The 16,401-nt window shown below is 40.5% G+C and overlaps 1 protein-coding gene across 3 annotated transcripts in view; it reads left to right on the top strand.

Annotated features, from left to right (window-relative positions):
- ARB2A (ARB2 cotranscriptional regulator A) overlaps positions 1-16,401 on the top strand; it is a 334,295-nt gene that overhangs the window by 268,835 nt on the left and 49,059 nt on the right. Inside the window, exon 11 of one of the 3 annotated variants that reach the window (XM_075932155.2) lies at positions 11,737-11,795. The exons of the other annotated variants lie outside the window; for them this stretch is intronic. Coding sequence (XP_075788270.2) covers positions 11,737-11,756 — 20 coding nt within the window. The 3' untranslated portion in view covers positions 11,757-11,795. The remainder of the gene's footprint in view (positions 1-11,736; positions 11,796-16,401) is intronic. 3 annotated transcript variants of the gene reach the window in all.

Here is a 16,401-nt window from a genome sequence, read left to right on the forward strand (position 1 = left end):
GGTGTTTGGATTTCGTTAACTCCAATGTCAGGGGTAGGTGGAGACGGTCAACATTTTCCAGAAAACGATCTGCCTCTTGCAGGATTGGGCCACCAAGTCCTTGACATAGTTGTCAGGCAAATGACTGACAGATTTATAGGTGGGTTTAAATGTCAGGCCATGTCTACATTACAGAGTTAAGTCAACTTAAGTTACCTTGACAATCATAAACCACTCTAAATGTTTGCTTGTGCATGTTCACACAGTGGTCCTTGGATCTGTGGAGTGTATCTATAATTGATGCACTAGCACTGACAGAGCAGTGCCTGGTGTGTAGTTACCCCATTCTGCAAATCAACACTACTCCCCTCTAGGAGTTCTGGGAATGAATTCCAGTGCATAATAGGTTCAAGATTACCACCCGAAGATGCAGTTTTCTCTGCTCCATAATTCCAAGAGTTTCTGATTGTTTCACACTATTGTTAGCTTTGCATCTGAAATCTCAGCCTGAAAGCATGGATCCTACAATGCTCTTCAGTATTATGATGAGTGTTAGGAACACAACATGGCTGACCCTGCAGTATTTCTCCTGACCATGATCTTTCTCAATCAGAGACTGTCACCAACGCTATCTGGGAGAAGTTCACATCATGGCTTGGTGCAGTATTTGCCAGTCTTTCCCTAACTGTCCCCAATAAGGTTGAGCAGTTCACTTCCAGAGGTATTTCATGAAAATGGCCATAAGACTGCATTTGCACCTTAGGCTGTGTCTAGACTGCAGGGTTTTTTCAAAAAAAAAAAAGTAGCCTTTTTTCAAAAAAACTTCACCTGCGTCTAGACTACAGCCACGTTCTTTCAAAATTAAATCGAAAGAACGCAGCTTTTCTTTCGACAGCGGTACTCCTCATTTCACGAGGAAGAACGCCTTTTTTCGAAAGTGCTCTTTTGAAAAAAGGCGTTCTTGAATGAAAACAGGGCTTTTTCGAAAGAGAGCATCCAGACTGCCTGGGTGCTCTCTTTCGAAAAAGCGGCTCACTTTTTCAAAAGAAGAGGTTGCAGTCTAGACGCTCTCTTTCGAAAGAGGCATTTTCGAAAGATTCTTTCGAAAAAGCCTCTTTCGAAAGAGGCTTGTAGTCTAGACATACCCTTAGTGATATATTAAAAAGTGTGTTATCTAAACAAGGAGGAAGACAATACAGCTGCAAATTTCATGAGCTGCACGTTCGAATGGGAATCTGTGGTGCCTGTCCTGGTTTGTGCCATGGGAAGAACCATTCAGAACAACTGTTGGCATTCACAGAGCAGCTGCATGAGGTGGGCTATTGCAATCAGAAAACAAGCACTGGGATTGAATTGTGACACAGGTATGAGCTGATAACCAGTGGCTGCAGAAATTTTGTATATGCAAAGCCTCCTTCCTCGAACAGCACAAGGACATCAAAATGAGAAGTGTGTGGTGATCGCAGTGTGTAAACTGGCAACTCCAGACACCTATGGGCAGTTGCAAACAGTGTGGAGTTGAAAAGTCTACCGGGGGAGAAAGGGGAGGAAGAGTTTGTAGTGTAAAATCATTGATCGCCTGTTCATACAAAGGACTGTGACTCTGGGTAATGTGTGGGAAATAGTGAATGGCTTTGCAGCAATGGGATTCCATAACTGCGTCAAGATGATAGATGGCATGCATATCCCAGTTTTGTCAATTTTGTAATGGAGTACATCAGCAGAAGGGCTACTTCTCAATGATGTTGCAGGTGCTGATGGATCACTGGGGTCATTACACTGACATGAGTGTTGGTCAGGAAAGTTGCATGACATATGCCCCTTCAGGAATGCTAGCCTGTATAGAAAACTACATTCAGAGACTTTCTTTCCAGACAAGAATATTCCAACAGGGGATGAGGAAATGCCCATAGTGATCTTGGGAGACCCACCCTAGCCTTTACTCCTCTGTTTCATGAAGACTTATGCCAGAAACCTTGACAGCAGCGAAGAGCACTCCCAACAATATGCTTAGCAGATGCACAATAGCTATAAAATATGTATATGGCAGATTAAAGGGTTGCTGATGCTGCCTTTTTGGCAAATTAGATATCAGTGAGGAAAATATTTCCCTGCTCATAGCAGCCTGCTGTTTTGCATAACATTTGTGAAGTCAAGGTGGAAACATTTCTCCAATGATGGGTCATAGAGGTGGATTTCCTGGTGGCTGGATAGGGACTCAAAGTGGAGCTATGTGAATCAGGAAGGCTTTGAAGTAGTATTTTGAGAATGTATATCTGTAATGTGCCTTTCTGTAATGCATTCAGCCAGGCATTGTTTACTTGCCACCTCGAATGATCCCTGTAATGATTTCAGCATGATCATTAACAGTAGTCTGCAAATGTGCCAATTGTCACTGTGTATGAATCTCTGCTGCAATCACCAGATATATATCAGAAATAAAGGATAATTGTCATTGTAAAACTACATTTTTATTAAACAGCAATACATAGACTCACATTTCTTAGAACGACGTGACAATGAGCAGAGCTCTCAGAAGTGAGGATCTCACAGCTGCGTGTAAGTCCAGCTGCCATTATGGAAAATTTCCCTTGGGGTGGAGTACAAGGGATACTGTGACTAACTAGGAACATGACAGGAATGTGTAGGGAGAGGATAGGGAGGGCAAGGAATGCAGAGTTTTATGGGCTGCAGAGGGAATAGAGCACACGTGCTTCACTTGAAGTACAGTCAGGGACTTGGGTATCTCTGGTTCTCCATAAGCTTTATCATCCACTTCTGACTATTTGTTATCCATCCCTGTCTCCTCTTCTGGCTGTCCATTTCTAGTTTTACATTTAGTGTCTCTTTCCACATTCTATGCTTGCTATTGGCCTGATTTGATTATACCACTATCGTGCGCAAAACATTTCCCAACTCCTCCTCATTCACCTACTTATTGATGGAGGCATTATTTCAATGTGTAGGTGCATGTTTTCAATACCATACCAGAGTGACAGTTGGCCCTTCTTGCCCTCTTGCATTCCTCAGCTCCTTGATCTTAGCATGGCACAATCTGCTCATAGGTATTAAAGTTCCTATAGCTGGATCAAAGCTGTACCTGCACAGCCTCTTCTCCCTACAGACCCAACAGATCCAGCAACGCTGGTATACTCCCATCAAGAGCACATTTCCCATGGAAAGCTGGCATGATCAGCTGGGAAGATGCCATGTGAGCTGTGCAGGAAGTGGAATGTCAAACATTTCCATGGCTTTAAAGGGGAGAGAGGTGTCTGTGTATCTGGCTGCTGGGTAGCAGAGAAGAAACCGCTTACCACAGCAGTCATGATAGGCATTTTAACACACCTCGTGGAGGCCAGCATAAGCAAGCACACTGTCTATACTGATAGGGTGCATCTAAACAGCACCCTTACCTCAAAATAAGCTACGCAATTTGCACTATGCAAATTGCATAGTTTATTTCAAAATTTGATACTGTCTACACAGCACCAAATTTCAAAATAAAGTGCTATTCTGACAAATCCCTTAACCCTCATGGAATTATTTCAAAATATATTTAGAAATTATGGGAATGTTTTAAAGATGTGGAATTGCTATTTCAGGACAATTGCAGTATCCCAAAATAGTCCCGCTGTCTAGATGTAGCCATACCGTTTCACTTTAACTTTGTCACAAAAAACTCTATGCTGGCCATCAAGGTGGTTTTTATTAGGTTGGCGTAGCAGGAGAGTTAAATCGAAGACAAAAGCATTGTTGTGTTCACACCTCCACTGTTTTGTCAACAAAACCTGACTTGTTGACAGAACTGTGTAGCATAGACAAGGCCTCAGGTAGCAACATTATTGTATATCAGGATGGGACGCTACACTGCCCCACACCAGATCTTGTGAACCAGACATTGAATTAGTCTTAGGGCTTTTATAATGAGCCACATAGTAACTTGGGGTAGTTCCTTCCTGGTTCATCCCATGGACTCAGATTAGTAGTGCAGCTTTCTTTCCCAACACAGGCCCCATTTGGGCATCTAAGACTCCCTGTACATGTCTTGTTGCCTGATTTGAGCCTAAAATACTTCTACTGGGGAGATGCAGTTCAATGACAGAGAATGTTTTGTGTATACAAGGCCTTGATTTTGATCCCTGGCATCTCCAAGAGAGTAACAGAGTAAAGGTTAGAGTGCATGCCTGAATTATGGGAGGCCTGAGTTCCATTTCTGCTCTGCCTCTGATATTCTGTGTGACCTTGAGCAAGTCACTTAGTCTCTGTACCTAAGTTTTCTCTCTGTAAAATGCAGATCAGAGTGAAATCTCTTCCTCTAAGGTGGGTTGTGAGGCTAGATACTATGGTTCATAGAGGGGAGGGGGCATATAAATATCATAGTTAGAAACTACAATATATTTATTGATCCTTCTTTTACTATTTTGTGTTCATCAGGAATGGAGAAAATGTGCTGTTTCTGTGAAAATACCCACAATCTGCATACTAAATGGAGTGCAAAAGCACATTCTTAGCTTTGTAGGCTTTCTTCCTTCAGATTAGCAATGTTTAATGGACAAAACATTTCAGGTATCAATACCAAAATGGATCCCTGCAATGGAAGATGAAATGACTATATGCATATTTTGATTAATTTTTACTCTTTGAAAGTTCAGCTGTCTTTTCCTTTTTAACTAAATATAAATGTTGCTTCATTTCTTTTATAGAGTATCAAAGGTTTTTTTTAGCTTCTTTCAGTTCTGCAGTTGTAGTTCCATTCATGGAAAAATAAAGACTGCTCCCTTGATTTGGTGTAGGATTCAAAGGCGCTGAACCTAGGGGATCTTGCATTACCCTTTGGCTTGAAGTAGTAATAGCACTAAATATATAGTTTCTATGGTTTCTATGATTAACACACCCATTATAAAAATTGTTCCAGCACCCTAGGTAGGTTATAATTATAGCAAACTGTAAAGACTGGGTCAGATAGTTAAGACACCATGTTACCTTGAAATTGTAATAGTCTATTGAGGAACATTGTTTAAAGTCTAAATAGCTAATTTTTAATTGCCAATTTGTCATTGAGAAATTAGAAAAATAAAAAAACCATCAACTTCTGTTTGGGGATTCTAATAAACAATGTTTTCTGTTCTTATGAACATTTACAGTACTTCAGCTGGGTTTCTTAGTTTTTCACTATGCAATCCTTCACAAACATAGCCATTTCGCTGAACATCAGTGATGCCACTAAACAAACAGAAATATAAGTAAGGGGGATATGACCGTGAACTTTTAAATGTAGGTTAACATGAAGAGTTCAGGCTCAGTATCTCAAATTTGAACGTTGGCCCTCTTTTATTTGTTTGTTTGTATTGCATATAACTATATTTTTCCTGCAGATTTTTGAACTGCATGGTATTAATTTTTCAAAAGTGTCCCCATGCAAACTGCCAAGAACTGGCATCTGGAAGACTTTTTCCTGGCTGTGTAGGGGCACATTAAAATAGGATCCTTGAATAGAGACCCGTCAGTTAGTGGGAGCCTGCACAGAGCAATGCATCAGGGCACAGTAGAGCTGCATTGCCATACGTAGCTTATTTCTGTTGGCAATCTGTCAGCTGGACTGCTTCAACTGGGAGGAATATCATGGAATAAGGAGTGGGAAGAAGACCAGAATCTCCTTTGGTGAGGCCAAATGGAAGTATCTGTATTAAGAGGCCTGTATGAAAGAAAGAGTTGAACATCCAAGTCATACTATTTTGCCGGTAGTAAAGGATGACGTGATTTGCATTGATCCAGTCTTCTGATTCTGTGATTAAGTTCAGATTCAAAATTTAGTTGCAAAATTGTTTCTTGCATTTTGTAATTTACTATCTTTTAACAAAATGAACATGCAGGGTAATTATTTGGTATTAATAATAGAAATGGTGGTTTTCCATGTTCAGAACATGGCAATTTACTCTCTTTAGCTAATTATTATAGGAGTTACGAAGGAATTTTCCCCATCATACACAGCATGATGTACAGTTTGGGAGAGGAATGTTTTGGAGATTTTTTTTAACTACTTCTGACTGCAGTTGTACCAACTCTGATTTTATTGGAAGTCTTGTGAAATTAGGTATTTTACTGAAAGCCCCAGATCATGGAGATAAGCAACTAACTTAAAACCATAGGCAGTCCCCAAGTTACGCGGATCCGACTAATGTCGGATCCGTACTTACAAACGGGGCTTTTCTCGCCCCGGAGGATGCGGGTGGCAGGACCGCCCAGACGCGCCGCGGTCCCGCCACCCGCATCCTCCGGGGCAAGAAAAACTGCTCCACGTCTCCCTGGTCTGCTGGAGGGGGGGCCCCAGCAGACAAGGGAGACGCGGAGCAAAGCCACGGAGGACCCGGGCGGCGGGACCACGGCGTGTCTCGGTCCCGCCGCCCGCATCTCCATGGTCTGCTGGGGGGGGGGGGGCGGACGTTCTCGCGGATGCCTGTGGTAGAGCAGCTGGGGCGCTGCCGGTTGGTCCCGCAGTGCCGCTCCTCGGCGCTACTGGACCAACCCGGTAGCACCCCAGCTGCTCTGCCCCAGGCGTCCTGATTCAGCCGCTGCTGGTCAGTTTCAGCAGCAGCTGAATCAGGACGCCTGGGGCAGAGCAGCTGGGGTGCTGCTCTGCCTCAGGCGTCCCCAAGTCAGCCACTGCTGAAACTGACCAGCGGCTGACTACAGGAAGCCCGAGGCAGAGTTGCTCTGCCCCAGGCTTCCTAGAATCAGCCGCTGATCAGTTTCAGCAGCAGCTGACTTGGGGACACCTGGGGTAGAGCAGCTGGGGTGCTGGGGACCTACCCGGCAGCGCCCTAGCTGCTCTGTCCCAGGCATCCAGATTCAGCTGCTGTTGAAACTGATCAGCAGCTGATTCCAGGAAGCCCGGGGCAGCGAAACTCTGCCTCGGGCTTCCTGTAGTCAGCCACTGGTCAGTTTCAGCAGCGGCTGAATCTGGACGCCAGTTCCGACTTAAGTACAAATTCAACTTAAGTACAAACCTACAGTCCCTATCTTGTACGTAACCCGGGGACTGCCTGTATTAAGTATTTGGCCCTCATATTTGTGCAGAAAAGCTTGAAAATATGCCTTTCATATCCTATGCTTTCAGAAACCAGAAGACATAGTCCTGATTTGTAAGCCAATCTAATCATTATGTGGACATTTTGGATTGGCAATACTGTGTTAGCCAGTTTTAGAGACAGAATACTAGCTTTAGACTGGTTTCTTGTCTACTATGACAAATACTTAGTTTTTGAGAAATGCATTCATTATCAACACATACTGCTTAGGAACTAGCTGGCTTTATTTATAAATTGTTCTTTATAAAGCCATTTCACTCTAACAAGTTTCTATCTTAAAGTTCTCTGAAGTCAGACAAGCATATTGTAAATGTTCACATTTTAAAATGACAAGAGCTCATTTCAGTAACTGAAAATAGAACGACTGACAACAGTAGTGAATAAGGCCCAGATTTTTATAGCGTTTTTAGGCATTGTGGTGCTCAGCATTGAAACACTTAATTTAGTCATGGTTACACCTAAAAATTAGATTGACTCAGCTACATCACTCAGGGCTATGAAAAAATGCTGCACATGTGCAACCTAATCAGTTAACCTAAATCCCACTGTAGCTACAGTTAGTTTGAGAGAAGAATTCTTCTACCTATCACCTGTTAGAAAGGAGGACAAACTACATTGATGGGAAATTCCTTCAATTAATATAGGAAACAACTATATTATGGCACTATAGCAAGATAGTTGCAACATTGTAGTTCTGCAGCTGTAGCCACTGTACAGTAGACATAGTTTTGGGTACCCAAATTAGTTACATGTTGCAACACCACAGCACCTAAATATCTTCCAAAATCTGAACTCACTAGCAAATTCTTTACACATTTAGATCTTGAAATCATGCAAAAACAGGCATTCTAAATGTTTCTGTTATGAAGATGAATATGCAAAGATACAAAGATAAATATTTGTACTACATCCCATGCAACAATGGAAGCCAAAATATTTTCAAAATGTGTCAGGAACTAGATGGCTTGAGGAACTGATATTGGGGTATGGTGCCTTCCCCGTCTATGAATGATGGTCAATTAAAAGCCAACCCAAAGTTATTTCCATCTGATAATTGTTTAGTGGTCTATGTGAAATGAATTGATCTCACAGAGAAAGTGTTTGACAGCACAGTTCACAGCCTCATGCAAAGGTTGAATGGACAAGCAGAATGAAATATACCCTCCAGCTTAGAGGTGTTTTTTAAGGCTTGTTGAGCACATTGGCAGTGTGGTGTAAGAACGCTTGAACTACTGCTGTTTATACTGTAACTGTTCTGAGGACGAGTGACTGCAGGCTCTAGGACATCAATCCAGCACTTTTAAAGCATTTGTTCCACATGGAATAAGAACATAATCTGTTAATTATTTTATATCTCACTGAAGGTTCAAAATTTGTACTTTTTAACATTTTATAATCCTAATTCAGCATTTACTCCCTTCCTTAACTGATCTTTTTTACCTTTTTTTAAATGTATAAATTGTTGGATACTTAATGTGTAGTTTGCATAGCTTCCTATTCAATGCAACAAACCTGCAATAATCCTTTCTACCTTCCAGCTATTTAGCTAGCTTCCGGAAGTGGTCTTTAGCCTCATTAGTAGGGTTGCCTACCCTTTGTCCAAGAAGTTCATAAAGTAATGTACCTTTGGGGTCCTGATTACTGAAGTCACGGGATGCATAAGTGGTCAAAAACACTGTCTTTTGTCTACATCGGGCAAATTTGAACCACTTCTCCTGGCTCTGGTCCTCACCACAGTTGTCCTTTGTCACTTCTAGATTGGATTATTGCAAAACACTGTGTGTCAGGAGAAACTCCATTTTGTTTTGTGATTTTCATTATTGTACACTATCTTCCACTTGGTGTGATAACTGCCATTGTGTTGTGTTGCAAAACCAGCCTGATCATGACCTGGTACTGCTTGAGAGAGAGATGGGACACCTTGGAAAGGACTGTTGAAAGATCCATCGAGCATCTCAACTAAGAACGATTACCAACACCTGGATCACCACAGAGGAGAATTGTTGTTTTCACACAGGATTTGCATGTGGAACTCTTGAGGAGTGGGTATAAACAACTGAGATTTCAAGAGGTTCTAGGCATTTTTTTGGATCTAAGACATGTCAGCAGCAGTGTGCCTATGTCTTAAGAAGGGTGGCAAACATAAGTTCTACAGCTGGGAGTGTACCTTACAGACCTAGAGCAGGGGTGCGAATGTAAGGCCCGGAGCCAGAAGCAGGCCCCTGCTTGCCTGGATCTTGCCCCCGAGGCTCAAGGACCTCCCCAGAGTTGGGGAGCCTGCACTATTGTGCACTCTTGGGCTGGAGCACTCAAGATCTACTATCCTGGGCTCCTCTAGGGGAATGTGTGGAGTGTCTTTCTCCTTCTCAGTCAGAGTCCACGTCCATGAGGATTTGGGTTTTTTTTTCTTTTCTTCCCACTTGTGTGTGGCCCCAGACTGGTTTTTCTGTCGGTCAGCAGCCTCTGATTTAAAAAGGTTTCCTCATCTTGACCTAGAGCTAAGAACAGACATCTGCCCAGACTGATCTGCCCAGACCCAGTGAGATCCAATTAGCACATATTTAGTAAGCTGGACCTGACATTTTCTTTTGTTAGAGAATATGCATAGGAAGGAAGAACCAAAATGGAAAGATGTCTTTAGCAAAAACATGTACAACTTCTGTGAAAACATCAATTAACATTTCTTGGGCACTTTTAAAAAAATATTAAACACTGTTAGTAGCTCTAGAGTCTAAGGGAGCAGAAGAAGCAAGAAAAAAAGAGGGGACACAAACTCTTGTCAAACTCCTATGTATATTGACTTTAGACATCATGTGATGTGGGATTGAAATGTCAGAAATGTTCAAAATGCATTTTAAAATGTGCAAGTTATGGCTGACTGAAAATATTTATAAATAAGGGATTGAATAAGTGTTTACTACTGTGCTCATTTATGACAGACAAGTAAGCAATGGGATATCCTTTAGAACAGTAAAATGGCAAATTTTTTAAAAAAAATCTATAATTTTAATCAAAAGTTTGTTTCAGTCATTGAAATTCTGTTATTGCTGCTTACAAACATTAAAGTCAATCAAAACATCAGTAGCCTGCAAGATCAATATTTTTAATATGTTTGCATTGCAGTGCTGCAGATTTTTGGCTAATGGATCGCACCCATATTGATTTCCATGGGAAATGTTAGTCTGATACTGAAATAATTAAAAAAAAAGCCAGGGATTATTGGTTTGGAATTTTGAGGGAGATAGAAGTATAAAAATTGGTTATTGACTAAATTGCTTGGGGTGAATGAACCTTGGGCACTTGCAATAAACTTGTAGCTGAGAGTCATTACTGAATACTACCTTAGTCCCTTAAACCTAAAATCAGTCAATAACCTATTATAACAATGCAAATTGTGGTGAACTAACATACTTGGCGTGTTAGAATAACAGTCTCTCAAGGCAGCAGGATACTCATAAACATCTACATACTTGTCTTGCTAATAAATATCTACTGAAAGGTAGATATCAATAATTAATTTTGAAATAAAAGTACTGAATTTATGTTAATATAACTGTTAATGTAAAATTTTAAAGTAACTTTAAGAAAGAAATAGTAGGGGTATTAAAAAGAATAAAATTATAGCACAGTATTATATAGATATTATTGCGATAAACAAACAAGCATGTACAATATTATTCTGCTGTGGGACAAACGTCAGATGGATCCTATTGTTTTTCTTCTATGTGGAGATAAAAATGTCTGGCTGGTTCTCAGGCATGTGGAAAGAACATAAGAAAATAGGACACAAGGTCTCCTTAAGATAGTTCCAAAGTATGACTATGACACCAAATTATGATTCTCTTATTTGTTTAGTCTTTGGTTTGGATTCAAGGATTTTATTAATGATAATTTATTTAGCAATACCACTCTGTCCTAAATAGGACTTGTCTGCTCAGTGGGCTAATGCACACTAAGGGAATATGATTGCTAACATGCACTAAGGTTTTACTCGCCATTTGGTCAGCATAGATAGTGTTGGTGTATAGTAAAGGTTCCCTGGTGTGTTTTAATATAATACCATTTCAAACAACACTATGTTAAAGCACATTACAGAACCGGTATGCACATCAGTAGGGCCTACGCAGACCAATTAATGTACATGTTAGTACACTTTAGAAACCACTTCCCTTGAGGGAACATTACCCTACTGTGAAGACATGCCCTGAATCTACCCAGCAAATAAGAACCACAACTGGAACTGGAACTTAGGATATCCTATCTTATATTCTGAGGTGGCTTTCTATATAGTGTGACACAGCTCCTAATTTCACTCAGTAAGTCCTGTGCTTCTGGGTAGTGGTAGGCTGAGTTCTCTCTTCCCTTTTGGGGAAAACAGCAACTCCCAGTCTAATTGCTCACCTCAGTGGCTTACTATAGCTCTCAGCCTAACCTGTTTGCTTCTGGGGCAAGCTTTAGTCAGATTTACCCACAGTCCTCATTAGCATATCAGGGGCAGGAAAGGGAGGAGAAAAATTTCTGAGTCTGTAATGGCCTCTTTGCACGTGGAGGCAATAAGACTAGATTTCTTAATTCAGTCTCTCCCCTCTAGGGGAGGTTTAGCTCCTTTTGACTTCTGGGGCCCAAAAGGGCTGTTTCTCAGGTAGTCTTCTCTCCTTTGTATCTGCAGGGTTCACTCCTGGTACCTGACAGCATCTCCTGCAATACATTGTCCTCCCACCACTCCTGGTATGTGCCACTAAACTGACTAAAGAGGTTTTTAACCAGTTACAGCTGGTCCTTGATTACCTGCTGGAGTCCCAATCAAATCTTAACAGTCTCAGCTGGTTCTAGAAGGTTCTAGATTGTTTCCAGGTGTCTTAATTAATCTAACTGTCTCAGATGGTTCTAACAGTTTCTTGATTGCCTCCAGGTGTTTTAATTGCCCTGTCTCCACTGATTAATGCAAGTTCTTGATTGCTTCCAGGTGTCTTAATTAACTTGTTTCGTTACCAGGGAAACAGGGATTTATTTAATCTGGGGCTAATATACCTGCTTTCTGTTACTTTCTTCTAGCCATCTGGCCTTGACCTCATCACGATAGCAAATCTTCCAAACCTCTATGCTCTTTAATATGCCCTTCAAAGCCACTCTACCATATCTATCATCCTGACCAAATGGTTTTGCTCACCTGGCCTATTTAATCCATTCTATGGATAGACCACAAATGCAACCATAAATATTGACCCTAAGATGCTTATCTAACATAATACTATAGTTTCTCCTATCATTTATGTTCTAATGTGATTCATCTCACCATAAAAACTCTGTTATCTTGATGTTGCACATCTATTTGTGGTATCAGTGTCATGTCAAAATAAAACATAAACATTTCCTAAGTCCATTTCCCCCATAAATGACTGAATTGATTTACATACATTCACCACCAGGAATTACAAACTCAGACTCATTGTTAATGTTTACAGAAACATCTAAGCAAAGAGATACCTTTTGCTTCCTGGAATAAAAGTGCTGTGATAACAGATTCCCAGTGGGAGTCAAATCCAAAACTTGGGGCCTACCACTGAGAAGTTCTGTTATTTCCCCTTGCTTAGTTCCAACCTTAGGACCAATAGCTGAAAAGCCCCCTAAAAGAAGGAGCTGAAATGGTCAAGTTATCCAGTAGAAATTATTTTACATGAATATGAATAACTATAAATATTTATCAAATTTATATTAAATACATTGATAGCTTATTGCTAAAGATATTAGTAGGAAGATGGATGGTATATAGATTGTGATTCCAATTTCCTAATTGGTTGTTTTAAGATTTTATTGGGAAAAAAAAAGTTTTCTGTTTTACTTAACAAGGAATATGGCATTTTTACATCAATAGAAGATGAGAATAGAGTACATCACAATCACTGTGCATAAAACTAGAGTGAATGCATGGAACATGTTATACAGTAAAAACTGTGTTAACCAGCAATTTACCAACCAAAAAGCTTTAGAAACAGGCATTTTTAAACTGATGCCAAAGCTAATTATCTCTGCTGAAGCTGTTTGAATTTCTGAAGGCAATCAGACTACTCTGACATTAGCTAAGAAAGCCATGGGCCTTGGCCCTAAGCTATTCTTTCTATTTGTATCTGCCTTTGTGATCAATTAGTGTCTTCCTTGATGTCTTGTCCTATGTTTATCTTAAAATATTAACACCATCCTACCATTATGGCATACAAAATAACAGTAAAAAGCAAAGGAGAATAGCATAAGAAAGTTGTGTTGACATGAAAAGAGAAAATAGATGCAGAAAATAGATAGATACCTGTACAACTGTTGTTCTTGAAAAGAGGCAAGAATAGTAATGTTTTGATGCAAAAGTACACGGTGTTCCATTGATAAGTATAACTTTAAATTAACAGGAATTTTTGACTAACCAACATCCTCCATCATTCCAGGTGGTAAATCCTTTAGTGTATACTGAACTTTGCATAAATTGTGTGGACCATGGCTTCTCAGATTTGTTTCCCCGTTTAGCCAGCTATGGGTGTTAACAGGAAGATTGCCACATGTTTATAGGGAGTCAGAGGAATGAGGTCTTTGGGGAAGAATAAACAACAAGGTTTAGATTTTTCTCAATATATTTGTGAATAGCATCCATTGTCTGTTGCAGGTCATCTATTTATTAATTCTTTGAGTCTTTTTATTTCTGCATAATTTATGCCTCCCAAATTTACTCAAGACATTTATTTAGCACCAATGCAACCTTCATTTGCAGTGTCAGTTGAAACTGGATTGCAATAAAAATAAGTAAGTTCCAGCAATTGGCAATGCAGTCTGTGGCATCTAAGTGGAGTCTGTTTACTTCACTAAGGCCTGGTCTACGCTACATTGGAAAGTCGAAATAAGAAGTAACTCATAAGTATCTTACATCGCGTTTTCATGCTGTCCACACAGTGGGAGAGCAATGGGAGCAAATGTTCCCATCAACTTCCCTTACTTCTCATGAGGAGCAGGAGTACTAGCACTGATGGGGGCATCTTTTCGGTTCGATCCAGTGGATCTATACTACACCTGCTAAATCGAACCCCAGAAGATCGACTGCAGCAGTATTGATCTTCTGCCTATTGTAGAAGTGCCCTAATTTTTTTGCAGGCACAGAAAGTCCCTGTGCATTTTAAATTTCAGGATTTGGCCTAATTTTGCATTTTTTAAAGTTACACTTTCCCTTTGGGAATTCTGTGGAGCGGCCAATGTGTTGGAGCGAACATTGCTGTTGATAGTCATGATAGTGCCTGTAGTGGGAAGATTATGTGTCCCTGGCGGAGGCTGATGGAATTGAAAATGTTTGGCATGCCAGTGGAAGGTTACTTTCCACCTGGTCATGGTGAAGTAGCTGGAGTCCCTTAATTGTGTATTCCCAGTCTTTCTAATGCTGGAGGATTTATAGGTGCATGATAAAAAGGACTAAAATATGCCTCTTTCTCCTGTTTCCCACAGTCAAATTTAGCTGAAAAGCAGTCAGGCTGTTTCAAAGTGTTACCAAGTGCTGGAATTGGGTTACAGAAGGAAGCTGCAGTTTTCATTAGAAGCAAGTTTGTTGTCTTCTGAGTTTCTTGAATTTTAATTATCTTTCTTAAATGCTGATAGATCTAGTAATGATTTTTCCATGAAAAGCTTTTTGTTAAAAAGGGGAAGGGATTTCATCAAATGTGGAATTTTTTTGCAAAAAAAATTTTTTATGGGAAAACATCTTTTTATTTTCAATAAATGATTCATTTCAAACTTATGATAAAATGTTAACACTACTAGTAATATGGAGAAGATATTTTTTAAAAAATTCTCCTTCATTTTCTCTTGTAACTTTTTAAACTTTTGCCTAATTAAAGAAAAAGGGAAAAGCAAGACCAGGTTTTCACACACACACATTGCCTCAGATGTTTAACTTTCCTCACAATTTTTGAATAAAAAAAGTAAAGAAATGTTTAAAATTAAGAGGAAATAAGATTTTTCTCATCAAAGCAAAACAATCTGAATTCAAACAAAAATGTTGATGTTTTGAGTTTGAGTGTGTAAGAAAAGAGCATTTCTTGATGGTCACAAATGATCACAAATGGAAAATAAAGTGAAAGAAGTGGGAACAAGTTCTGGCTGAAGGAAACAGTTAGTAAATAGGATTAAGATATTGAAAGAAGTGGTGTTGCAAGCCCATAGACAAGTTTGGTAATGACAGGATAAGATTACATGCTGTGCCTTTTGGGCTTTGTCCATGTGGAATCATTTCCCACCATAATTAATCCCTAAGGCCTGGTTCTATACTGAAAGGGAAACTTGACTTAAGATACACAACTACATTAATTACGTAGCTAGAGTCAAAGGATTTTAAATCGTGTTTTGGAATCATGCACACAGGGGAAGTCGATGGGAGCACATGCTCCCATCTACTTCTCTTACTCCTCATGAGGAACAGGACTACTGGTGCTGATGGGAACACCCTCTCAGTTCAAATTAGCGTGTCTTCACTAGACCTGCTAATTCAAACCCCAGAAGATCAACTGAAGCAGCTTCTATCTTTTCTGTAGTGTCAATAAGCCCTTATAGAAATAATGTTCCAGAATAAAAGTAATTGTATTCCAGAATAATTACTCCACGTCCAAAGGAAAGTGACTATTCTAGAACAGAATTGGGTTTCGTTCTGAAATGATGTCCACATCGAAGAGTTATACCAGAATATTAAAACTATACTGGAATACTGATAGCAAAATAGTTCTCACTATAGCTATGAAGGGAAAATTCTCCCTTGAATACAAGGCCTTATAACAAACATTGGCAAACTTTTTGAGCTGAAGGACACATCAGCATATGGAAATTGTATGGCAGGCCATGAATGCTCACAAAATTGCATTGGGGTTCAGGCAGGGGTTTGGGCCCTCGGGTGGAGCCAAAAATGAGTTCATGTTGCAGGCGGGGGCTCCAGACTGGATTCAAGTGGTTCAAAGGATAGGAGGGGGCTCTAGTTTGGTGCAGGGGGTTGGAATATGGTGAGGCTTCAGCTGGGGCATGAGGGCCTGGGGTGGGGCAGGTGCTGTGAATGATGGGTTTGGGGTACAGAAGGATACTCAGGGCTGGGATTGAGGGGTTCAGAGGGCAGTAGATAGATCAGGTCTGGGGCAGGGAGTTGGGGCATGGTAACAGGCCGGGGTTCAGAGTGTGGCCTGCACTTTACACAAGCAATTTACAGGGACTGCAGCATGTCCTCATCTGGCTCCTACATGGCGGTGCAACCAGGTGGCTCAGTGTGCTGCCCCATGGTCAAAAGGGGCTGCCCCTGCATCTCCCATTGGTCACAGTTCCC

Source organism: Pelodiscus sinensis, chromosome 6, assembly GCF_052426305.1.
Source record: "Pelodiscus sinensis isolate ZL-2025 chromosome 6, ASM5242630v1, whole genome shotgun sequence".
Taxonomy (NCBI): domain Eukaryota; kingdom Metazoa; phylum Chordata; order Testudines; family Trionychidae; genus Pelodiscus; species Pelodiscus sinensis.